The following is a 24,956-nucleotide window of genomic DNA, read 5'->3' as shown; positions in this document are numbered from 1 at the left end:
GTTTTTCTTTAGGTCCCAGGCCATGTTAATTTGTTATACTGTAGACTCGAACGGTGAGACCATACTGCTCAGCACGCAGGTGTTAGTCACTGCTCACGAGCGCAGCACATTGGGAGTTATTTATTTATTTTACATTACACTAATTTTTGACTGTAAATGTATTCTAAAACACTCAATGGTTCTGCATTCAATTCACATATTCGTCAAAAGTGTTTAAAGTATATTTAAGGTATCAAAAACTACGTTTTATATGCTTTTTTTGTTTTGTTTTTAATCGGCCGATTAAATCGGAATCGTAATTTTTCTCTGAAAATAATCGGCACTAAAAAAATCAATATCGGTCAGGCCCTACTAATTAGTACTCAAGTACCACTTATTTGCAGTACAAATTGCTCTGTACATGTAGGTAAGGAACTAAAAGCCATTTAAATGCAAACAAATATTAGCATTCTCCTTAATAACTGATGTTTACTCATGGCTGTCACTCAATTATCCTCTGCATTTGCATATTCTCTGCACTTAATCATTAACGTGAATCATGCCCTCTACAGTTTAAAAATGACAAATCAGGGTCAACACTATTCCAATAAAATGTAGGCTACAGCATTCAAGAACAAAAAAGTGTTGAATGTCATGGAAAGATAACTGACACCTGTCAAAGCTAGCACTTGCCCACGGCTTGAACATGTAACACAAAATGAGCGTAGCCTTTTTCCAGGTTAGAAGACTCGAGCACAAATTTCAAACACTATGAAATGTACACTTGCACAAATACTAAAACCTAAAGCTCAGCAGAAACGTTAGATATTTTTTGAGGCCTTAAGAAATGTGTTGATGTATCAGTTTAGAAACTTACAATTCATCGCGTTGCCTTTGCGAGAGCACCATGGTGTGGCAGGTCGTGGGGCGAGGGGTACTAGATGGTTGGGCAGGGGTACAGTTGCTCCGACCTCCTCTGTCGGGAGATGAGCGGGGCTGGTCCGAACAACACACGTGAAGAGGTGCTCTTGCACTCCTTAAGCGGCCTGTTGGCTAGGTCCAGTAAAAACGTTTAGCGTCCGAGACGGGCCTGGGAATCTGCCTCCCAACCTGGTGGTGTACGGGACAAGACGAACAGAGAGCCTGCAGACCAGTCACTAGGTGGGTCACCAGTGCATCTAAGGAGAGAACAGAGGCGAAGACAAGTCAGTTAGAGCTATACAATAGTCCACCAAGTCCAGCAACACAAAACAACATCAAATCGGGCACAGAAGGGACTTCCATCAAGTTCACGTTTGACACAGACCACCTACTTACAAACTACTCCCTTCAAACTCATCACAGACTTTCACTTGGAAAGTGAAACCAGTGGAAAGAAATGGTGTGTGCGCTTGTTTTGTGTGATTTTAAGAGAAATTAGAAAAACTGTGAATGTTAAGGGAGTTTAAAGATATACAATACCATCAGTAGTTAAATTATGCACCGTTACTACTGTAGGCTACATGTGGGAGCTACCTCATGTGAAACATGTTTATCTTGTTCATTTTTCTAAAACAAATTAGATGTTTGAAGTGAACTGGCATCTCAATACTGGTCCTAAGCTTAAGTCAATGTAGGACCATTATAGCCAAATGTTATTTTGGACAATAATGCAATACTAACCACTATAGCAAAAGTATACTACGTAATGTTTTTGTCAAATGAAAAAAACACTAATTACCTTACTTTAAATGTACAAGAGGTTTGTCTAATTTTTTTTTGTTATGTTTCTTTCTTTCATTGATAAGAACTCAAACGGCTAGGCTAGAAGACTATATGTGTAAATTCAAAAACTATATGTCTTCATTCTTAATAAATAAATAAATAAATGTAATCAAATTAAAACTGTGCCTGGCCATAATAATCATATATAGTAAAGATATATCATATTTTCCCATGGTCTGTAATGATCTGATGAACTGACATAAAATTATGTTTTGACGTATTGACATTTTGTAGGTAGTGGGCACCATACCAATATCCTACCAGGTTTATGATTTCAAAGAATCATTCTCAGTAAGTGAGTGTCATCACATTACATGGGTCATTATTATATCAGAATAAAACTAAGTATATCTTTGTATATAATAAAATCATGTTTCAGACAGGCTATAAACATAATCACAAACTCACAAAGCAGTATCATTATCTTGGTTTCATGATGATACAACATATCTCATGTCAAAAAACAATTAATCATCAGCCAGGCATAGCAGCAAGTCAAAAACAAGAGTGTTGCAGTTGCCATGAAAACACTGTCAGGTCTCTAAAGCAAGTCTCAAATATGGGATGAGAATACCCAGGAAACACTCATTGAATTGCTTGCGTCAGCTAGGCACACACAGGCTACACAGAATAATGACAGATGGAAAACATTGTATTGACTTCTGCAAAAACGATATAAAAGATCTGTCCCATCATTTTGGCCTTTGTATTCATTCAAATAGTCTGATTAAAGTTAATCTCAAATTGACAGTGAGTGACACTGAGTGAGCAGCCGGTTGGAATAGGTAAAGCAAGTAGCAGTATTTGCCTATCGACAGTGGACTTGACACTGCTAGGATGTAGCAGGAGAACACCTGACATCGGTCTCCCTGGAAACAAGCTGGCCACTGTATCATGTCGACATTATCTGGTCCTGTTGCTAAAGACAGTCCAATGCCAACCTGGATGATGGCGCAAGAGTCCCTGGCCATCATGACCGATGAACAGCCCATGTGTCATACTAGTTCAGGATTGGGTGATACTTTATGGGATCACAATGATTGGTATATATTGGTATATATTGATGGATGGTGAATGATCACTCGTATCATTCTACCTATTATTTGATTGTTTCAAGTATTAGTAAATACAACACTACAATAACTGGCAGGAAAATTGACCTATTTTTTATAAGAAATTTGGTCTAGCAATGAAAGTAGTGTCTAGAGTGCTTCTTCTGAAATGAACACCAAGCACTCCCTAACAGAAATGGGCATACATTCAGATCATCTACCATATTTCTGTCTACTATTAATTGCTGCAGGCAGCTGCAATTCCTACAGAGTCTTAACCCTGCAGTTTGTTGTCTTGAAGAAAGTCACTATTGACTCAAAGTAAAGATGTGTCCTTTGTCCGACAAAAGGTATGATTCTCGTTGACACTCTTGTTGGTGTTCTATGTGCCAAACAAAAAAGCAAAAGAGTATAAGTTAGTAGAACTAATGACAGTGATCAATAGTCAATAGATTTTTGGGTTTTTGTTACACTTGTTTATCCAACTATACTATCATAATATACATGTACCGTATATTTCATAATACAACATCTTATAGAGGATGTACATTTGCATTATAAGATTATTCAGGATACTTAGCATTACAAGAATCTTCTATCTCATTATTTATTCATAGGAACCCTATATGGAGCAGCAAGTTGTGGGTCTCATATCTCAATATGGTTCTACTCACGTGGAATTTAGGTCAAATAGAGTAACCATGTTTCAAATACCTGGGGAATGTCATGTCAGCCGCTGATGTTTCACAATATTTGCTGCATGTGAGGCCTCTTCAGCTAGTCTGGATTGGTTTACTGAAGCGTTGTGTACACGTCATCTTGTAATATACCCAGAGAAAATGGGTCATTCCTTGTAATAAGTTCTGTAACCTGCAGTCATTCAGCTTGAAAGTAAGGTGCTATGTAGAAGCTTTACTGAAGGAATTGTAGGACGTAAAACTGTACACTAAAGGATCACTAAAAAACTGAAACTAATTTTTTGACCTGAATGAGACTTTCGACAAAATCCTTTCAGCACATGCATTGGTTATTATAAATCACATGATACATTTCAGGCAGATGTAAATCTAGGCTTGAAACATTTTGATTGACAATGTTTAATCTGCTACAAATGAATCATTACAGAATGTGCGATTTTATTCTGTTTCTTTTATCTACATGCATGCATTTGCACCATAGAAACACTGCATCAAACCCGGTACCCTCATACAAAAACAACAATACATTCTAAAAGTAGGCGTTGACGTGGTAACGCGACTTAGGTAGGTTCAACTGAATAATGCTATAAAGCAACGAGCAAAATAGAATCCGTCAAAAAAGGCCAATAGACAACCGGGCTTAAAGGCAAAACTGAAAGATCTCGAAATAATTTCTACTTTGTCATCGTGTTCTCAATAGGCACGAGGAGAATGGCTTAGTTTTTCTCTCTAAATAAATTAGCACATAAATAATTGGTTCTTACGTATCAAACCGTAAACAGTCACCACACCACTTTAGTGTAGAGTACTTCTTCATGTTAGTTTTACACAATCCCTTTAATGGACTGGACTCCATTAAAGGGACTCCAATGTATCAGCTACTCCACCCAGATCATATGCGGATCAACATCCACCAAGTTGCAGTAGTGGTGACAATGCTTCTGTCCAGGCTATGGATTATAGGAAGGCTACATTAACACCTTAAAGATTACGTTCACAACCTAGGCGAGAGGTATTTAATATACATATATCTGACGCCTGTCAACGATCGACAACGGTACATAATGTGCAATTACTTGACATGGCTGATCACATAAAACAAGCAGAGCGTCCTACCCGACGGCTGATGCACAGCTCATAGGAGCATTGTCCAAGTCGCGTTACTGCCAGCATTGGGTGTAATCGGGACGCTAGTCAATGACAACACATGGGCATTGGGCAGTAATAGTAGCTTACTACAAGTATATAAAAAAAAAGCTTTTAACGCAACTGTACGTCAATTTAACTAATAGCCTTATGGGAACCTAACCAATGTGTCTAATTTACAATAATCTACAACATTGACAAGACTACCACGTTTACGTTCCCAGAAATGCAACACACACGCACACAGTGTTAGATGAGTCGGTGCTGGACGGTTTGTTGTGCAGCTTGTTTTAACTGTAGTCTCCATGGACGTATCGTCGGCTCTGCCCAGCTAACATTAGCAGGCTAACGCTAGCCGCTAACACCAGCAGGCTAACGGTGAAGTAACATCAGCCCGCTACCAGCCGGAGTCCCGCAACATGACCCACAAGTGATGAGGACTACGATGTGGACCCGCATTAATAACACTTAGATTATACTCCAGGTGGAGCACACATTAACAACACTGTCTGTGTGATTGGATCCCCCACAGTCGGTTGTATGTGTTGTTTCTTACAGAGATAACTTCAGACAGCGACCTGCTGCTCCTATCGGCCTGTCCGCCATTTTGAGACATAAAAGGCGGTGCAGAAACTAAACCTCTCGTCCTGTACAATTCTAGACTAACCCTGACCCTGTCCATGGGTCTGAGAGATGAGTTATAACAGCTACTCACCCTATGACTCTTCCTCGGTGTCCTGAGCTGCCTCCGGTGTGAACATAACCCTACAGGGCGTCAACACGTCTCAGTGAGTGTCTCTGCAGGTCAGGATGCGTCTCGATCGTCTCTAGCTTGTTTTCCTCCCGCAGTCGCCTCACTCTCGGGCACGAGCACAGCTCGCGTTCACAAACAGACGGGCGCATGCACCAGCTCGTGTGCACAAACCGACGGGGCGCGCACGCCCTTGATAGCGGCTTCTTTGTAATTTCCTGTGCAATATATTCGGTGTTAAATTGTGAAGACCGTCATCTACTTAGAAATTCAAGAGCTTCCTTCAAAAATATTAACTCGAGATGTCTTCGAGGAGAAGAAATTTCTTTCGGTGGTCAGTGGTGAAATTACATTAATCAAATGACGACAATGCGATAACGGGTTAAAATGTCATGATCTACAATTTATTATTTCGTTTTAATATAAAAGAATACCCAGATGAAAAATAATTGTTATTTAGTGAAAAGCAGACAAATATGTTACAGGGGAAGCAGGGTTTACACTTGCTTATGATGGCTGTGTCGAAGTCTCATGGACGTATTAAAATAGTCTCAACAGTTGAGAAATCAAAGCGATTGGTGTCTGAACTGGAGATATCTCGCCAATAGATCACATTATTCCAAACGTGCCACCCCATATATCTAGGACGATATGTCCTGACCATTTTGTGAGCCTTGAAGACACCAAATATTAAGCTAAAATTGCTTTGAATAGTAAATTTAATTACTTTACAATTAGCAAAATCCCATAATTTCCCCCTCATTCACTTTGGACATTAAACGTTTTAACAATGCAAAGATTAAAACAAACATGAATTTAACTTTTTACTCTACCGTAAACATGAGTAATTATTCAGCTATATTTGAAAAGGTTATCTGTTTAGGAAATAGGTTGATACAATTTAAACAAAGAACTCAGCTGTGCAACTTTGTCTCCACTACGGACCCAAAATCACCGTATAAGTCGTTATTCTATGATAATTAGCCACAGTCCCCACATTACTATGCCTTAACTGTTTCGGATCAACTGAAAGCAAGTTCAACAGGTAGCAGTCTTTGGAATGTAGGATTATTTAAAATATCCCTACATTTAGAAAATGCGCATCAGTTACGGTGCCAGCCACCTTCCACACTTGACAAATCAAGAGGCGCAGCTCAAGTGCGACATCCAGCGGCCGTTATTGATACGGTGGCAGTGCACATCTAAATATACAATCTTGGGAGATAAAGTTAATGTAATGTATGATACATTAATCCTAAAAACGATACTTCCGAGATATTTTAGAAGAGCAAGGGGTAAACAAATTAGTCAAACAAAGGGACATCAAACCATGGAAAGAAAAACACTGCCACCATTAAGAAAGCTAATAGTTCCACCAGTTACAAAACAGGTTTCCTTCTGAAGCATAAATAGGCACAATTTGTATAGAGTTCTTATTGATGCACAAATTATGTTTCAAGGGCATAATTATTTAGAATATTACTGCAGTAACTTCACTTCCCAAATGAATACACTCAAACAAAAAATATCCAGCTGCTAGTACACCAGTTCACATTGTAGAGCAAATAATTAAAAGCTGCACCTCTAAACCAATAATGTTCAGCACCAGCTCTATTGCTTTAATCACACATGTAGACACCAGGGTTTTTAACAAAAATACACAGCAGGGGAGATCACATTGCATGTATACAAGCGCAAACAAAACTATCATTTTTTTGGTACATTACATCAATGCAGCCCTTCTTAACTCACTTTCTGTGGCGTTGTGCATTGATCATATTCAAACATCACAAAATGGTGAGGAAGATGCTGCATATAAATAAGACGCTGGCATGCGTCATATTGCAATCTGTTGGGAGTTGGGTAGCGGAAAAAATGTTTCTTTAAATTCCATAGCCAATTGTTTTCATATGCACAGCTAAGACTTCCATTTACATTTTTCCATCAGTGGTATAAAAAATAAAATGTTTGGATAGTCATGGCTCACTTGATGCTTATCCAAGCTATTCAGCAGCAAAGATCACAATCTCAAGGCCAAGAAATTGGACCAAACAAAAACACACAGTCACACACAAACATACATGCACAAATTATCAAGGTGGAAAAATATAAGATTGAATATAGCAAGGACAAGATATATACTGTTCCGGCCTACACTGGACGTTTTCAAATTCGAGTTTCTGTGACAGTTTTAGTAATTTTCTAAATCCACTAAAGATTTACACACGCTACACTCGTATTCTTTCGAAAACGGCCTTGGTAACAAATTAACCAGTACTCAACCTTAAAAGGTTTTCTCCCCTTTTAGTAAAAAAACAAAAAAAACAAAAAACAAAGAATTAACCTTCTGAGCAAATTAATAATTAGAACAATTGATCCTGCACTGTGCGTCTGCCAAGGAAAAGGGACCGTAGGATACCGAAATAGCTGTGATGAAAAGACAGAAAAGCCAAGGGACAAAGTATGTAGCGAGTCGAAATGACAGAACTACACCAATAAGGTCCACAAGGTCTAAATAACGGAGGACAAAATCACCAGGAGACCAACAGGAGGAGGGAGTTCACGTTCCAAAGTCCCTCAAGATAAATCTAAAATGTAGCGACCATGTTCTGGTCTTAGTGCACAGTAGAATTTACCCGAGTTCTAAGGACGGCTTAGGTGCTGTGTGTTCTGCAGCACCATTGGGGATGGCCACAGTGTTTTGAGCATATTGAAGAATGAACGGCTGTTCAAGGGTGGTCTTGGGTTTTGATGGTCACGGGAAGTGATAAGAGCCCAGATGGAGGAGTATTTGGGGGTATGGTACAGTGGATAAGGCTCTGGTATACAATGTCATGGTCGTTCTTGGTCTCCTTCTCTGGCCACATTCTTTGCGGCACGCACATATACATGCGCACACACGCACACGCACAGAAACACAGCAAGCAGCAGTTAGTTGAATGACCTTTGTTCTGATGATTCATCACTTTTTTATGGGCCAAGGAGAGTATTCAGATTGCACATTACATAAATTCTACACAATTATCTATTTAATTCCCCATTCCTTCCTACCTTGTAGGAAGTGCATTGTCTGTATTGCCCAACCTTAAACTTTACACAGTTTATACAGATTTGTCCACTGCCCCAGACAATCTCCCCCCCCCCCCCCCCACACACACACACACTCCCATTTATTTTCATTATTGATTCGGACTGCTCAGTTCTCAGGTCCTCCAGGCTCCATTACATTTCTGTGGCATTACAGCCTCCCAAACCAGCAGAAAGCTGCTTTGCTTTGGGCTTTCCAACATTAATCAATAGGAATCTTGTCATCCAGCTCCAGGAGGCCGTCTGCCGTCTGCTCCTCAAACTTCCCTGACTCCTGCAGCTGCTGCCGTCTCTGGACCTCCGCCTTCAGGGTTTCCAGGTCCTTTTGGCTGGAAGGGGAATTACACAGAGCATTGCTGCAATCTTAACAAGGGGTGGTAGAGATAAGAACACAATAGTGGAATCAAAAAGGTAATCAAGCAAAACTTTCTGATTTCTGGAAACAAAAGCAAATAGATTGGAGTCAATTAAAGTCTTCTCTGAACATACCTGAGGGGGATGAAGATGATGCCGTTGATGATATTGAGCTGTTCCAGAACGCTGGCCATGCTCGGAGCAGTGAACTGGAAAACGAGAGACGACGACACCGCAAAAACACAATTAGACCTCGCCTTATTAGCCTTACAGACACCTGCCTCGCCAGCCTCCCTGAAAGCACAGACGCCGCAACAGCTTTGATACGCAGTGCAGACACCGCACAATTCTTTATGGGTCACCTTGAGAGGCGTGATGCTGGCGTTGGAGCCATTCTTGTAGATCTCATTCATGGTCCTCTGCAGAGCCACGGCCTGCTGGGTGAGATACTTGAGGTACTCTGAGCTCTCCTTGGTCTTCTCGTGAGCTTCGCCCACCTGAAAGAAACGATGAAGCAATGCCATGTTTCAGGACTCGTCCAATAGGGAAGGGAGCGTCCGCAGCAGCTCGTGTTGAGAGTTCCCTGGTTACCTGGTTCTTGTAAATGGTGTAGCCTTCCTTTTCGTGCTGGAGTGCGGAGCGGAACTCCGCCTTGCTCTCGTAGACCCTTGCGACAAGATGATTGCTGTAGGGGGAGAAGGAGCATGTGCTTAGAATTATTAAAAAAGGTCACTATTTGTAACAACCATACCCTAAATGCTTGACCATCATGCCTACCTGAGGGCCACTTTGAGGGAGCGAGAACCATGGTACTTTGTGTTGATGGTCAAGGCGTTCTCCAGGAACCTCAGGGACAGCTCGTATTCCATTACCCCGTGCAGCACCAGGCCAATGTTGCTCTGTGGAGGAGATTCAGGATCCCATTCAGAACAGGAGCTACTAGAAACGCTGTATACTGGTGAGGTCTTTAACTGTACGTCCACACCAGGAGCGACCAAAGCGTCAAAGACGCTTTGGTCGCTCACAAAGTTTCGCTGCTAATATTTCTGTTCGCTTTGGTCGCTCAAGTCGCTCATGACGTACAATTCAATTATGCAGACACATTTAAAGGAGCCGTATGCTTTTAGTGCAGACAGCCATATCAAAGAGTGAACTACTTTGGCCATATTGCCGAGACGGTTTTGCTTGTTGGATAAAGTGCTTCGACAACAAGTAGGACAGTGATTCCCCCCAATATAAAAAAACTCCTAAAATGTAGGCTAATTACAACCGAGAACAAAAAACCCTGCGTGCTGTAGTAGGCTAGTTAAAATATGTTTCACTGATTTCACTGCAAATCATGAATCACTCATTCGTCGCACTCAAAACAAATAGACATTGGCGCACAATGGCTAATTTGCATACGTGCACAGGACTGGTTGGCTCCGCAAGGCAAATAATGGAACATATCTATCTATCTAGGCCTATCTGTCTGTCTATCCATCTATCAACGCGTGTCTAGTTTTAATGTGATGTATTGTGTGTATGTCCAGTCAGACTTGTTCTGTGTGGTCTTGTAGGCTACTGTCCTGTGTGGGCCGAACCACCTAAATGGATTCCCGACGATTTGTGTCGTTTGGTATTAATAAAGACTTGACTAGGCTATCTATCTATCTAGACTATTTAATTAACAATTATTCACCTCAGGCTCCGTGAATAGTGGGGAATAGAGGGATAAAAGACAAGAGATATATCCCTTGTCATTTATCCCTCGTCTTGTTGATTAGTTTGTTTATGTGACGATTTCAAAAACTTTTTTGGTTTTGTTTAAAGCATGCTACACGCGATTGGTTGGTTAGATTGGTGGCATGGAGCGCAAATGAAAATGATTCCCGCTTAAATACGAACGTTCTAGATGTATAAATACTCCCGCTTATCATCACTTGGTATCCAAACCACTATGGCGTTTCGATCTCTGAACTGAAAAAGGGTTGGGTCGCCCGGGTGCCCAGTTACAGCCGCGATTAAAACTTCAGCTGACATTTTGTTCAGTGAGTGAATAAAGGTAGGTAGGAACCAAAGTGCCTGCCGGTGTTCCCTGGGATCCACGCAAGCGAAGAGCGTCTACATTCCGATTGGCTTTCAGTGTTTGGCCGCTGAAGCGCGTCATAGTCATTTGCATAAAGTTAAAAAGTTTTCAACTTTTTTTTGACGCTCTGGTCGCTCAACTTTGGCCGCTGGTAGCGTTGGTCGCTTTGGTCGCTCTTGCCCATAGAAAGTGAATGACTTCCGGGGATTTGGTCGCTCAATTCGCTTCTGGTGTGGACGTACAGTAATAGCTTTTAGGGCTTGACAACATGAAACTGAAGATAATTGGAAATCTCCTTGAGATGAGATCAAAAAAAGGACGAAATATTGTAGACAAAGAAAAATGAGTCGACTTAATAAACAAGGCGTAATAAGTTACGCCTGGTTTCTTGTTTGGTAACAGTTAAATTATACCAAATAACTCATTTTAAGTCGAGGAGGCTCTCACAAGGCGCCATCTACAGTGGCAAGTCTAGATTGTGTTTATTTTAAGCTTCTGACCGTTTTTTTACAACCTTTTACTACTGTTGTACTACTTTACAGTTTAGTATGTGGTCGCTCATTACCCACTTAGATCCCCAAATCCAGCAACACGATTGGTTAAAAACACGTCCACCCAGATTTGAGCTAGTCTGCCATCAGCCTTTAGATTATCCAAATTCTGATTTGTGAGACTACCATTTTAATAGCCACACCATATTTATAATGTGCATATTCATATTACTTTAAATATCACAAAACCCAATTCATCGTTAAAAATTGCAGCAAAAAGAGTGTACATTTAATGCAATTCAGATTTGTATTGATATTGCAGCCTAAGACAGAGTGATGTCGATTTAAATTCATCAAATGTCAAACGAGTGATACAAAACCACGTCTGAGGTGCACTCACGTCAAGCAGGGCCATCTCCGGGTGGTCCTCCCCACACACCATGAGCATGAGGTAACGTGCACGGTACAGCAGCTTCAGGGCAGTGGACAGCTGCCCATTGGCGAAACAGTACAGAGCCAAGTGCATCTAAGGAGAAGGAGAAGACAGAGACAGACGGCAAAACAATAAATAAGAAGGAGGCCTTTAAAAATATATCAATCTTAATATTTGTATGCATGCCAAGTCAACCAAAGATGATATCGTACATATTCTTGAATGGTGTTGGGGTGTTCAATGCCCAGGGCTCGCTCGCTCATCAGAACTGCCTTCTGCTGGTTGCTAAGCGCCTGTTGGTGCAATTGATTAAAAGTCAATAAAAAACCCATCGCATGAATCTCAATCATTCATAGTCACGGATATGTAGACCTAAAAAGTGTTCTAATCTCACCTCTTGATGGTCTCCCATGATGTAGTTCAGGCGAGCCAGCAGGCGCAGGCAGGCGCAGATCTCCACATGCATGGCTCCGTACACATTGTTGAACAGGTTCAGGGCCTCGTTAATCAGCTCACAGCCCTCCTTCAGAAAACCTGCAGGACGATGTCGTAAACAACCAAGCACACAGTGGAAGCTGCTCAGGAAAAGCTCAAAGCAAAACGACTGAAGTTGCATCAATGGAGTCCAAGCGCATCAATGAGGAAATCATGGACTCACCTTGCTGCACCTTGGCCTGTCCACTCTGGAAGAAGTGGAAGGCGTCTGAGGCTTTGGGGTTTACGTGCTTCACCACTGGGAAGATGTTCAGGATGTCCTCCTCTGTGAAGGCCGGTTTGTGGCGGCTGTCAAAGTTGTACTCTTTGATCAGGATCTGCGTTGAGATTAAAAAACAAATGGGTCAGTGGGAGAGGCAGACCGGGAGGGGACAGGGTGTACTTCGCAACCTTGGGAATGAAGCGTACCTGTATGCCAGTCTTAATGGAGATCTCCCTGAGGAGCGTGATCTTCTGGAGGCCATGCTTCTCCACCACCTGATCCACTCCTTCACTGTAATCATCACGTTCACAACACAGTCACACTACGGCTGGCATTGATGCACCTTTGTTTCATCCGAGTGAAAAAGTAAGTTGCGTTAATGCGCAGGCTAGCTCAAGGGTGCAATAGGCTGCTGATAAGTGGAGTCAAAACCAACCCAGAAGCAGTGGTTAGACAATCCTGCACCTCTGAGCTCTTACCACTGCAATGTGAAGTGATAGTAGCTCTGGGCCTCGGCGGCGATGCTCTTCCACAGCTCGCTGGGGGTCAGGCTCGCCCACGCCGTGTTGTCTCCGCCGCCGGGCACCCTGTTGCGCCGCTTGCGGTTCTTGCGGCGGGAAACCAGCTCGTCAGGAGGAAGGTGCGCGACCGCATCGGGGAAGGAGCTCAGGAAGCAGTTGAGGAAATGGCTGACGGCGGCCGAGAGAGCGGACAACTCCACACCCTGGAGGAAGGCGAGGGGCAAGGATTACACCCGACCGGTAATAAAAAGCGGTAAAACGGCTGATAAAAACTTAACGGTTTTTCATTTTACAACATCAAATAGACCAACGGTACAAACCTGAAGATACGTCTTGAAGAAATGCTTTGCACACCTGGTTATCAGCTCACAGATTCCTATTCTCTAAACACACAGAATAGAAGAAAAAAGGGTTAGTGCTACTTCAGCGTCTTTGGAAAGGTATTTTGTACTCGAACAGTAGGGATACAATCCAATACATTTACAGGGCGTCTTGGTAGGAATCAGAAGAAATGCCATCAACAACCTTATGATGAATAAAATACCAAACCCCTCTTTGTATAACGTCTATTAAATTAAATTCAGGTCAAAGTGATATCACCGGCCAGAGGAATCCCTTACATAGAAGTGCTCCAGCTTGGCTTTCGCCGGGGTCTTCTCCACAAACTCCAGAACAGTGCCTAGGTAACGGATGTTGATGCCCCTCTGGTGCAGAGCTTCTGTCAGGGTGGCACCGTCCATGGGCAGGGCACTGTGGTCCAGGCAGTCCTTCACCTGAAATACAACATACTTCAAGGATGAAGACGCGCATGTGCATATGTACGGTTGCAGTTTACAGATACAACACCTTTAAGTTCTAGGTCCTATGTTTTTTTTAGGCCCACTACTGCAGGTACAACCCAAATCTCATAACGCGCATTATATAGCTAACAAATTAGCATGAATCATCATCATCATCCATTATTTCAGCTGTCATTCATTGCGATGGACAATCCTACAATGAAACGAGTCCTTGTGTTGAAATGTGAAAAGATGGATAGCCCTTACAATAGATAACTCAATGTAGCAAAAGGTTTCAAAATGATAAATTCCCAATGAAACGACCACTTCCTCACATGCATCGGTTTGGGTGTACGTGTGTAAGAGAGATAGATTTCCCATACCAGCGAGGGAACCTGGCAAGACACCACGAAGGCAGCGGCATCTTTGAGGAGCTGCTTCTGTTTCTGGATGTCGTCTGTGCTCTCCTCGGGGAACCGGACACCTGGCAAAGCCCCACAAAGTCAGCCATAGTGCTGGCCAAGCCAATGGTGTCAGAGCTTCCTACGTAAATACAGAAATAAGAGGGTCTGGAAGATACGCACCGGGGGAAAAGAGGTCAGGGTTGAAGCGAATGTCGAAGGAGGTGTTGCTGATGGAGCCGACGGCCTTGCAGGCGTTCAGGACCACTTCCCTGCTTTTTGGGTCTGGGATCGTACAAAAGGCAAACAAGATTATAGAGTCATTTTTAAAACGAATTAATGAAGGTTAAAGTTTTCCCCCAAACAGCTGAGCTACAGAGTGAGTCAGTTCATGTTGCACATCCAGTTAGAGTGGACAGATCATTGTTATTTCGTTGATTAGATTCTGAAAGCCTCCCGCCTAGCGACTGGGACGGGTTTTATTTTTCACATTGCCGTTAGCCAGAAAAAACACAATCACAATCACGATGAAAGGAAATTCTTAATAAATGACCATGAATTAAATACCTATACCATAAATCAGTTTAGTAGCAACAGGATGGATTCGGTTAGGATTGGTTGAAAACGTGCAAATAATCATATCTGCCATGATTATTTCATCCAAAGAATCAATTTGTATTCAGGGGAAAATCAAATCAAAAAAGGTGAGGGTCCAACACTGGTATTCTAATCATTAGGGGTACGGGACGTTGTTATGGGCTCATGCTCTAGCCCAATGCAGGCTGAGGACCGAGTAGAGACAGCTATCCAGGTGAAAACATTTGGAACTATGACGTACTGCCACGATGTAAGCCCTAAGCAGCACCCGAACACCCACCTCCAGATACTAAATCTTACAAAAACAAGAAATATATAGAAACATATGAAAATACACTTATTCGAATATTTTTCTTACGGCTGTTCTCCACAAAGATAGCTGTCCCCATTCTGACCAGGCCATGCCAGTACTAATGCTGGACGTACCAATACCCGATCCGTCTTCGGCAACTAAGGACTCCGCCAGCTCTTTGGCCTGGGCTAACCCTGGGATGGTCTCGTCAGCCTCCTTACCCCCCAGCGGGCCCTCCACCTGCCCGTTCTGCGTGCCCTCGGGCTCAGACACCCCGTTCACCACGGGCTCCAGGGAGTCTTCGGTGGCGGTGGTCGTTGAGGGGGACTCCACCCCGTTGGTCTGGTCCACCTGGGGGGCGACCTGCCCTTCGGGGGCCTTGCTCTCCGGGGCGGGGGTCTCTGAAGAGACCTCTGTTGGCTCTGTGGTGGGCAGCGCCAGTTGGCTAGCGGCGGCGGCGGCGGCAGCGGCAGCTTTGGTTGAATCTTTGTTTGCCTTGTGCTGCATGAGCTGTAACGCGGCCATCTTCATGAAGAGGAGATATCTGCAGGGGAATTTAACATTATACGCTATACACGGCATACCACTGCGAGTATGTAACACACCTGCACCGTTACAAAAGGTGTTGTGAATCGTTACACACCTATGGTGAATCGACACACAGCCTTTGACATAACACAACTCTCAATTGTGACATACATGGCGTGTATCGTAACACACCCTTTTTGGATCCATTCACACCTATTGTGTATGCATACACACCAGTTATGTATCCAACTGTTTATGGTACCCACCTGTGCTCAACGAAGGCCTCGATGAGCTCCTGGCGCAGGCAGGCCAGGCGGTGGCGGTGCAGGCGGGGGAAGCCCTGCTTCTGGGTCTCGGGGGGAAGCTCCTCGCCCTCCACGGGCAGGAAGTTGAGGTCGGGTGGGAAGGTGCGGAGGAGGTCCAGGATGTAGTGGCGCCCGTCGTTGCCGATGATGCCCTTGCACTCCACGGAGGAGCAGAGCTGCACCGCCTCGTCCTTCTCGTTCAGCACGTCGTGCCTCTGGACCTGAGGAGGGGACGCAGCGGGGGGGAAGCGAGTCAGAAGGGCCGACACTAGGCGGGTGCCTCTCAGAATACAGTTAATGCTGTAACTGGAGGATCCCTAATGCTCATTCCTCGTCCCTCGGACTGACCTTGAGCGGCCGGCTGGTCTTGTCCAGCAGCTCCAGGTACTTGCTGTGGGACACCACCGTCTTGCCGAAGTCGATGGAGCCGTAGATGACGCTCTGCTCCTGCTCGCGCTCCAGGATACCGGGGATGATGGACTGGGCGGTGACGCGGTAGCCCCGGTAGTCCACCACCACCGTGCCCAGGGTGTACAGGCCCTCCACGTCCACCGCGCCGTACGCCCGCACGCCGTTCAGGTCGTTGGTGGGCGCGGCGTGGGCCGCCGCGTCCCCGCCCAGCTCGCGGTAGTGGTCGCGCACGTCGAAGCCCAGGCTGAAGAAGATGTTGTTCCAGATGAACATCTGCATGCGCGTCTCCTCGCCGGGGTTGATGGCCATCACGTTGCCGTCGATGACGGCCATGGCACCACGGGTGGCGGCCGCGGCGAAGTCACTGTGGACCTGCGGGTGAGGGACGCACGGCAAGAGTTCGTTACGACCGGTTATTAATGCGGTCAAACATTATTACCCACCTGTTTCTTGAACTTTGAAGACAATGAAATAAGATGGTAAGCCGTGCGACTGTAGTTAGCCAAGCTGTGTTTGGAGTAGGGCATCTATTCATATACAAGCAAGCAGCCATCGAGATGGGATCGTTGGGTACTGTACCTTGAATATGGCCCTTTCTCTCAGCAGCCGTTCTGGCAGGTTCTTACGGGCCAGCTCTCTGGTGGTCTGCAGCTCCTCATTCCAGTCCCTCGTCTGGGAAGCCAGCAACCAGTTATTTATTACCCTTCGCACCCAAACCTTTTGTTTCCCACCGGAATCATTCATTCTTAATGAGGCGTGCGCGCAACCCACCTGTCCAGGGATGTGCTCCTCGTACCCAAGGCGGGAGGTGTAGGCGTCTTCTGCCCGGACGCAGTCCATGGCGTGGTCCACCTGCGGGGCTGTCCAGCTGTACACCTGGAAGGGTGTGGCTATCCTCTCAAACGGGTGTCTCTGGACTCTGGTCGGCAAGACATGGCGGGGAGAATCATTTTGATACTCATTAAAGATAGATAAATAGATTAACACTTTAATAATCCCAGGGGGAAATTATTTTTGTCACAAACTCCAGATATACATACACAAATATTAAGAATAAAATATAATATAAAATATTATATTATATATATAAATATATATACATACATAAAAGATAAAAGAAAAGATACAACCTAAGAAATACAAATATACAAACAACATACATTTAAGGACAATATAAATATATACATAACAGTATATATATACATACACACATACATACATTAACCCGCTACGTTTCCCATTCAATTATACCAGGGAGCTGCAAGTTGGTGTAAAATTGTTGACCACCACTGTTCAGTAGTGGAGACGGTCTTATTCGGTGCATTGTAAATATAAATGTACACTGGGCGACAGGGTCCTACCTTTTCTTCTGCAATGCGCTGAAGTTTTTTTTGAAGGCCGGACTGATCTGGCTCAGCAACTCTACCAGCGAGTGACTCAGGAAGCTTGGATTGGCTGGCTTGGGGTTGAATGTGTAGGTGGTAGATCTGCAATACAGAATACAGGATATTATATTCAGAACCACGATGGAATGCTGACAGCCAACCCTGGAATTGTATGCAAAAAATGTAAGATGCCGACTAGACCAAGTGCATAAAGAACGCATTAGATCCAGCTCTGCAGTAGCAGCAGGACCCTCTTTCGTTAAACTGCAGTTATTATACGTAAGAAGCACATGGCACACAGCCTTATTAATTCCATGAAATCTTGGGCAACACTTCCGCACCCAATACAAGCTCATTAGGCTGACCACGGGTGACTCAACAACACAGCGGACAAAGCCTACTTAGCTCTGGTCGGTTTCCAAATATATATATCCTGATTAGCAAGGTGCCACTCATAACGGATATCAGACTGACTGGTGGAGATATGAGGTACTGCCTCGTTGAGGCATGAGGTTGGGGCTACTGCCGGGTGGAGGTATGAGGTTGTGGGCTACCGCCTGGTGGAGGTGTGAGGTAGGATGTACTGCCTGGTTGAGGTCGGGGGTACTGACTGGTTGAGGTAGAAGCCGCGGCTGGAGGCGGTGACACTGATGTGTCTCTCCTCCACCGTCACCATGTACAGGTACATGAGGTCGCCGTGCATCTTCCTGTTTCCCGGCGGAGGGTTCCAGCCGCTCATGGTCAACACCTTCAGGCACTGCATGGGCTGGGGGGGGGGGGGGGGGGGGGGCGGAGCCAAAATAGAGGACAAGAAAGAGGGGATGGCTCCATGTTACAAATCAATCATGTCCATCTGTCATTTACATCACCAGGAGTAACTCCAGAGTGAACCGGAGTCATTGTTAAACAATTGGTTTGTCATTTCATTGCAGCCCATTAGCTTTTATTTTCAAGGTTAACACCGTGATGACGTAGCCTATATCAAGGTGGGCTGTATATGTTGTCAGGGGGTCCTGAGTGAAGAGGCCTCTTACCTTCCAGTCGTTGTTGGGTGGCTGGAGGGGCATCAGGGGTCGCTCCTTACTGCCGGGGAGGATGTGCTCCGGAGGGGTGCAGTCAATCTGTTCCAGCTCACTGCCCTTCTTCTTCCTCCTGCCGCTATCTATCGATTGATGCCAAGGAGCAGGGGTCAAGGGATACACCATCTGAATATTGAGTGGCTGGGATACAAAATCTAATGGATACATGCAACACACACAAGCACCAACCTCCAAGGTCTCCCTCTGTGAAGATGCTGAGGAAAGAGAGGGAGTTGCAGTCTACTCCATTGTAGGCATCCGAGGGGTCCAGGCTCTTCAGCAGGTCCCTGATGTGGCGCACGTGGATGCGGGCCTCCCGTACTGTGTAGGGCTCTGCAAAAACACGAGTACTTTCAGGTCATACAATGTCATCGAAAGAGTCTGCCAATGTTTAACAAGGAATGAAACATTTGCTTATTTCATTAATCGTTCGTCAAACAGGCATACATGATCTATATTTAGGGTAAATCATCAAACATGAATGTCTTGTGCAACAGCATACTAGGGGTGGGAATCTCTTGGCACCTCACGATTCGATTCCAGAGGTCAACGATTTGATTCTAAAACGATTATTGATGCATCTCGAAGCAAATTATTATTTTTTTTGTATATTTCCATGTGAGACTTTCAAAAAATATATATATACACATATCTGAATTTGCTACTCAGAGTTTGCTAATCACTTCCTACTTTTGTGATGATCATAAAAGAAAACACATTAATTACCTAATCTAATGTTTTATTAGAGAAAAAGCTTTTGTCAAACATGACTTTCTATGAACAATGCAATAATCAATGCAGCTTGAATTACAACACACTATGGAAGTAGGTAAAAAATAAACAGATTTAGTTTACTTTTCCTTCTAATCTTTCTTTTCTACGTCATTAAAGAAAAAGCTGCTCTTAGTCTATTATACGAATAAGAACTTGTTCGTTGTTCTTGTGTCTGGCTGTGAGTTTGCGTGCATGCTATGCGTAGGCTGAATCGCAATCGCGTCCAGACAAATCCAATTAGCCAAAACACATAGAAGATAAATTAAATAATTTTAAAACTACTCAAATTATCCCTCTCTGTCGAACAGAATGTTGCAATAAAAAAAAATACATGTACATATATTTTTACATATACAGCATACTATTTACTTCAAGCATTAGATTTCATTTAAACATTAATGTATGGACATTGGATGCATCACGGTTTTAAAAACCTGCTGCACTGATCAAGATTTCACTCTTCCCATCTTTCCCCCTGCTATAATCTGGGGGCGCCGTCTTTACCCATAATGAAGGAGAACATGAAGGGGCCTCACCTTCGACCACCTTCAGCTGGGAGCCCTCCTGCAGGCCTTCGATGGACTTGAGCTCTGCAAAGTTGTCGAGCACGTTGCCGTCGAGCTGCAGGGAGAAGCAGGTGCGATGGCAAGTGTCCTCCCTGTCCATCAGCACCTGGTGGATCTCCTGGACCATCTCCTGGGGAGAGACCTGGCCGAGGGAGGGGACATAAAGCCTTTTACACATATTTAAAAAAAAAAAATGCTCAATGGTGCAAGTACTTTAGTGTGACCTAGTGTATATGCTTTGTGGACGTTACTCTTGGATTGAGGAGAAGCCATACCTGGAGGTCAAAGGGCTCCGTCCCGGGGGCCTGGATTTTGACATTGAAGCCCGTGTCCTGGATCACAATCACTTCTTGTTCGTTGGAATCATCCCCTGCATCCCCGTCCTGTCTGGGCTCCAGCTCCCCTGTGTGCTCCGGGGCCCCGCCGCCATTCATCACTGCGGTTTCTGTGCTGTGCTCTGATGGGATGAGGAAAAAGAAAAGGGGAGAGTGACCTTTAGACCTTAGATCCTTTTCTAGTCGCCCATCCTCCACTGTATAGTTAGGGATCAAGGATGAAGGCCACTTCTCAAATACCAGATATGACGTGTAGAGACTGCTTCCAAACGAGTTTGTTAAATATCTGCGCACAAGCCTTTAAAACTGCCTCACGGTCCTGAACAAAACACCGCTCCAGATTCGACCTTACCACCAGGAACATCATTGAAATATTTATGATCAGCAGAATGCTAACCATCAGAGCTATGCCTGTGCCATAGAAATGTGCTTTATTGGCCAATGTGATGTGGACGCCTCAGTACAAGATATCAAAAATCTAAAAATAAGTTGTGTCGATGACACAAATGTAAAGACTTTCAGGTTGACAATATTCGCAGAAATAGAAAGCACCAGCACTGGCCAATAAAACAAACAAAGATCACCAAACAATCAAGCATTCCTTGCAAATGAACTTGATCAAGTAACAGCCACTCGTCAGTCAAATCTGAAAGGAGCTGGTTTCTCTGTGGGAGGGGGCATCAACGCTAAAGCGGTCAGAAATAACATGAGGCAGCTGAGCAAATGGTTCCTCTCGCTGAGACAACTGCTGCCAGTCGATGTCCTTGTTGACCGTCAAGGGTACACCATGGTCAGGGTTACTGGAGAGCTGGGGAGGCCCACTGGAGGCCAGGCTGAGGTGGGGGGAGGGATGGCGGTGTACAACAGAATAAGGCTGAACAGCCGTGCTCAGAATACCAAACACAATCGCCCTGAGCAGACAAAAGATTGTTGGGCTGCCAATGCATAATTGCAAAAGGTATTGTGCTCTAGGTATATCCAAAGCTAATTGTTCCGGTGTCATTAGTACATGCAGTTTCTTGAGAGAGTTTGAGAGTTGGCCATCATTACATCGATATTGTGCAAAGATAAGTGATTCAGGGGAAGGCAGTGCAACATTGTTTTGCATTGAAATCTACCACTACATATCTCATGTGATATCATTTCAAAGATTTATAGAAGTCCCCCCCCCCCCCCCCCTTGACAAGGTATCTTTTTTAAGCTAATTGTTTCAGTGTCATTAGTACATAAAGTTCCTTGGGGTTGGCCATCATTACATCGATATTGTGCAAAGATAACTGATTCGGGGGAAGGCAGTGCAATGAAGGAAAACATTGTTTTGCATTGAAATCTACCACTACCTATCTGTTGTGATATCATTTCAAAGATTTATAGAAGTCCCCCCCTTGACAAAGTATCTTAACAGTGTATTTTTTAAGGAAAGCAGGTATACATTTTTAACAAACATCAAATACAAAAGCCAATAACACAGGCATGCACAACATGACTTCTGACAGCAGAGAACATGTTAATCAATACTCAAGCTGACAGAACCTCAAGGGTCAATGATTGAGAACACAACTTGTCTCCTAACTTGGTCACTAAAGAATAAACAAGTACCCTTCAAAATACCAAATGAGCACAATAAATTCAGAAAGGCGTCATTCAAAAATACTCAGAAATAGCAATGTTTGTCAGTACAGTTCCTGTCTGAAAACCATAAAGGCTGCAAAATAAAATACTTAAATTCCGGCCAACATATTGGGCTATTTGAGCAACTGTGATAACACCTTTGATGGAATACTACTTGTTGTGCAATAGCCAAGCACTGCTCTAGTCCAACATCAGTTTTAACTCTCAATTAATTTATTCAGTGTCCAAGAATCCAGCCTCTTTGTGGACCTTGACAAAGATACGAAGTACTACGACTGCTGCCATGGAAACACTTAACAGCCCTAAAAACTCACCACACAAGGTCTTTGTTATTAAAAACGTGTGGCACCACAAGATGGCATCCTATTGTTGCACTTATAAAAAATATCAGCCTGAGGAAGACTGCCGAGTCATGTCTAGCAATGAGATTTCACAACTATTTCAAAATAGTGAATGGCCGGCTTTGTTAAATAAAAAATATGGGAATAACGCAATACATATTTTGCACTGCAGGAAACTCAATCAGATTAAGAAAGACTGGTGAAGAATAAACAAAAAAGAGCCAATGGGCATAAGACAAATTTTAAGTTCAGATAATACAATTATGCGTATACACACAAATCATTTACAGAAGTGGACGTTTACCATAGATTAAAGATAAATATAAGGCTTTGATTCGCCAAGAAGACAAGTACCATCAAGCAAGGTACTAGCAGCATGTTGAGTCCTCAGTACTGGACTTTGACTACGATTTCTGGGTTTAACTAGTTCAAGTTTCCCCCCCACAAAACCCTTAAGCCCCTTTAAACCAACATTGTACCCTATCCAAAAACCTGTCTGCTTTATTTGCACTTCTTTTTGTATCTGGCAAAGTACGTACGGTCATTATTGTGAACCATCACAAGGTACTTACTCAGCACCAAGTCAAAGTTAAATCCCTCAAGTGGCCTGAACATTCGCTTGCTTATTTGTGGTTAGATGAGACAATATCTGAAATTACCCCAAGATCTCATGTGCAAATTCTGAAACTGAACTTGAGGAGGAAACACAGCTATAGCCAACCTGCTATGAACGACAGTGACACACAGTGCAGTCTTTCATTATGAAGTTGTAACGTTATAAGCACTTACAGGCCAAACTTCCAAGCGAAATCACGTGCGGCAGAGATGACCATGTCAGTTGTACTGACTTGTTTGCCTCAGCGCCTTATTGACTTTAATCTGATGCATAGACATGCATGCAATTAAATGAATGTGGCTACTTACCAGCTGCTGAACTAGCCATTCATGAAGTATAACCTTCTCTCACCGAACATGCACCATGACTGCTCTACAGACGCCGCTTCCGCTTCCCGGTCGAGGAACACTCGACCTACCGGCACCGAGAAGGGGGAGGGGGGACTCTGTACAAGTATCGTACCGGACGGGGCTCTTCTGAACTGGTACTTTTAGCATGATGAGTCAGTCGTATTTATCAATAATGGCAAGCACGACATAGTATGTAATTGATTCGCTGGGAACATCTAAAGCTATACAGCTCAAATCCAACCGTGAAACCCCTTCACCAGACTAACAATGAGCTATTCCACTGAAGGTGACCTTCAGTCATTCATCTACTCCTTACGACATGTGCGCCAGGTCAGCTAGTAGATTAGGTTCATGCTGTCATCTGTGGATATTAGGAATTGAGTATAATGTATTTTTTGTGTTTCTCTGATATTAAAGAGCATCTGCATTATGGACTCGACCAACGTGACAGTTGTTCGCTAGCTAGCTTGTGTTAGCAGTTATAAACAGAGTAGCCCAGAGCTAAAGTCATTCTGGTGATCAGTTAGGTAGGACTTCAAAACGAATAAGACAATTCGATCAGGTGGGTTTGATTAACCATCCACCATAACCTGAAAGGAATAAGGCTGGTAAACATGACAAACTTCTGGTGACATTGGCCAAAGAAGTACATTCAATCTGGTTAGCTGCTAGACAGGAGGTGTTGTTACAGAACAGTGCATGAACTATATAGTGGTACGGCCATACATCACTTCATAGTTACACATGCATTGTAACACGATATAACGTTATGCCTAAACACTGAAACCTTGAGCCAATTCTTCTGGCAGAAGGATGTGGCAATAGTGTTTGTATTAAACATACAAAACATGTCACGATAGTGCAACTATCTACACTAACCTGACCAAGAGTGACCTTACCGCAAGCACACGGATCCTTCATAGTTGCCTTGATGCTTTCTTTAATGTCCTGGTTTCCATTCGGTTCATGAGCAACACCATCTGGGTGACAAGTAGGCACAGTGGCTGGGACGTCATCCGTCTTGCTCACCATGTCGGGCGGTTAGTTTATCAGCAAGATGTGGAAAAGGCTGCAAGTCTATGAATTCACGACGTCTGAGCAGGTCTCCCAGCAGTCAGCTACATGCGAAGGGTATGAGCTTAGCTTACAAAAACAATCTGAGGACAGTGCTGTACATGGAATCACACGTGGTTTCCTCCTCTTGACCCCTTTGCCTTTGCGTTCCCTTCAACCATATAAACGCTACTACGGAAAGCCAGTCATATCAAATCTCTTCAGCAAGGACATGCCGAATAGCCAAAAGTCGAAGCAGCCTCCTGGTGGAAATTGGTTTTACATTGTCACCATGACCTGACTGTTATTTTTTGGATTGCCTCTTATAATTTCTTTGAGTTGAAAGGGGAAGACAAACTGATTACAGTAGTTTTGAATACATAATACGATTGCCTGCTGTACAACTCATACTATAGATTGCATAATTTACTTTAAAATGGTACAACTCCCAAATCTTAGCTTAATGGTATA

General features: G+C 43.7%; 2 protein-coding genes across 5 annotated transcripts in view; both read right to left on the bottom strand.

The window, feature by feature from the left end:
- LOC130406086 (lissencephaly-1 homolog A) overlaps positions 1–5,534 on the bottom strand; it is a 28,694-nt gene extending 23,160 nt beyond the window's left edge. The window contains exons 1-2 of the mRNA XM_056611469.1: positions 5,355–5,534; positions 857–1,157 (exon numbers count right to left, since the gene is read on the bottom strand). Coding sequence (XP_056467444.1) covers positions 857–888 — 32 coding nt within the window. The 5' untranslated portion in view covers positions 889–1,157; positions 5,355–5,534. The remainder of the gene's footprint in view (positions 1–856; positions 1,158–5,354) is intronic.
- A 2,061-nt stretch (positions 5,535–7,595) lies between these two features.
- cluha (clustered mitochondria (cluA/CLU1) homolog a) lies at positions 7,596–24,681 on the bottom strand. 4 transcript variants are annotated; one of them, XM_056611462.1, is made up of 27 exons: positions 24,332–24,681; positions 20,434–20,615; positions 20,129–20,300; positions 19,008–19,151; positions 18,774–18,901; positions 18,351–18,505; positions 17,716–17,841; positions 17,126–17,273; positions 16,934–17,026; positions 16,292–16,726; positions 15,905–16,164; positions 15,245–15,654; positions 14,405–14,506; positions 14,204–14,304; positions 13,662–13,814; positions 13,362–13,424; positions 13,000–13,244; positions 12,727–12,811; positions 12,482–12,635; positions 12,218–12,357; positions 12,036–12,116; positions 11,791–11,916; positions 9,609–9,730; positions 9,423–9,516; positions 9,194–9,328; positions 8,967–9,040; positions 7,596–8,806 (listed from the first exon to the last, which is right to left on the bottom strand). In XM_056611462.1, the coding sequence occupies exons 1-27, from the start codon at positions 24,462–24,464 to the stop codon at positions 8,680–8,682; spliced, it is 4,188 nt and encodes a 1,395-aa protein (XP_056467437.1). In that variant the 5' UTR covers positions 24,465–24,681; the 3' UTR covers positions 7,596–8,679. The 4 variants fall into 4 exon arrangements, with proteins under 4 accessions (XP_056467437.1, XP_056467438.1, XP_056467439.1 ...); XM_056611463.1 differs by having other exon boundaries at positions 15,332–15,654; XM_056611464.1 differs by lacking the exon at positions 24,332–24,681 and adding an exon at positions 23,391–24,325.
- Positions 24,682–24,956: the final 275 nt, after the last annotated feature.

The sequence above is a fragment of the Gadus chalcogrammus genome, chromosome 16 (assembly GCF_026213295.1).
Source record: "Gadus chalcogrammus isolate NIFS_2021 chromosome 16, NIFS_Gcha_1.0, whole genome shotgun sequence".
NCBI classification, from domain to species: domain Eukaryota; kingdom Metazoa; phylum Chordata; class Actinopteri; order Gadiformes; family Gadidae; genus Gadus; species Gadus chalcogrammus.
This window is presented reverse-complemented; position numbering and strand designations above follow the sequence as displayed.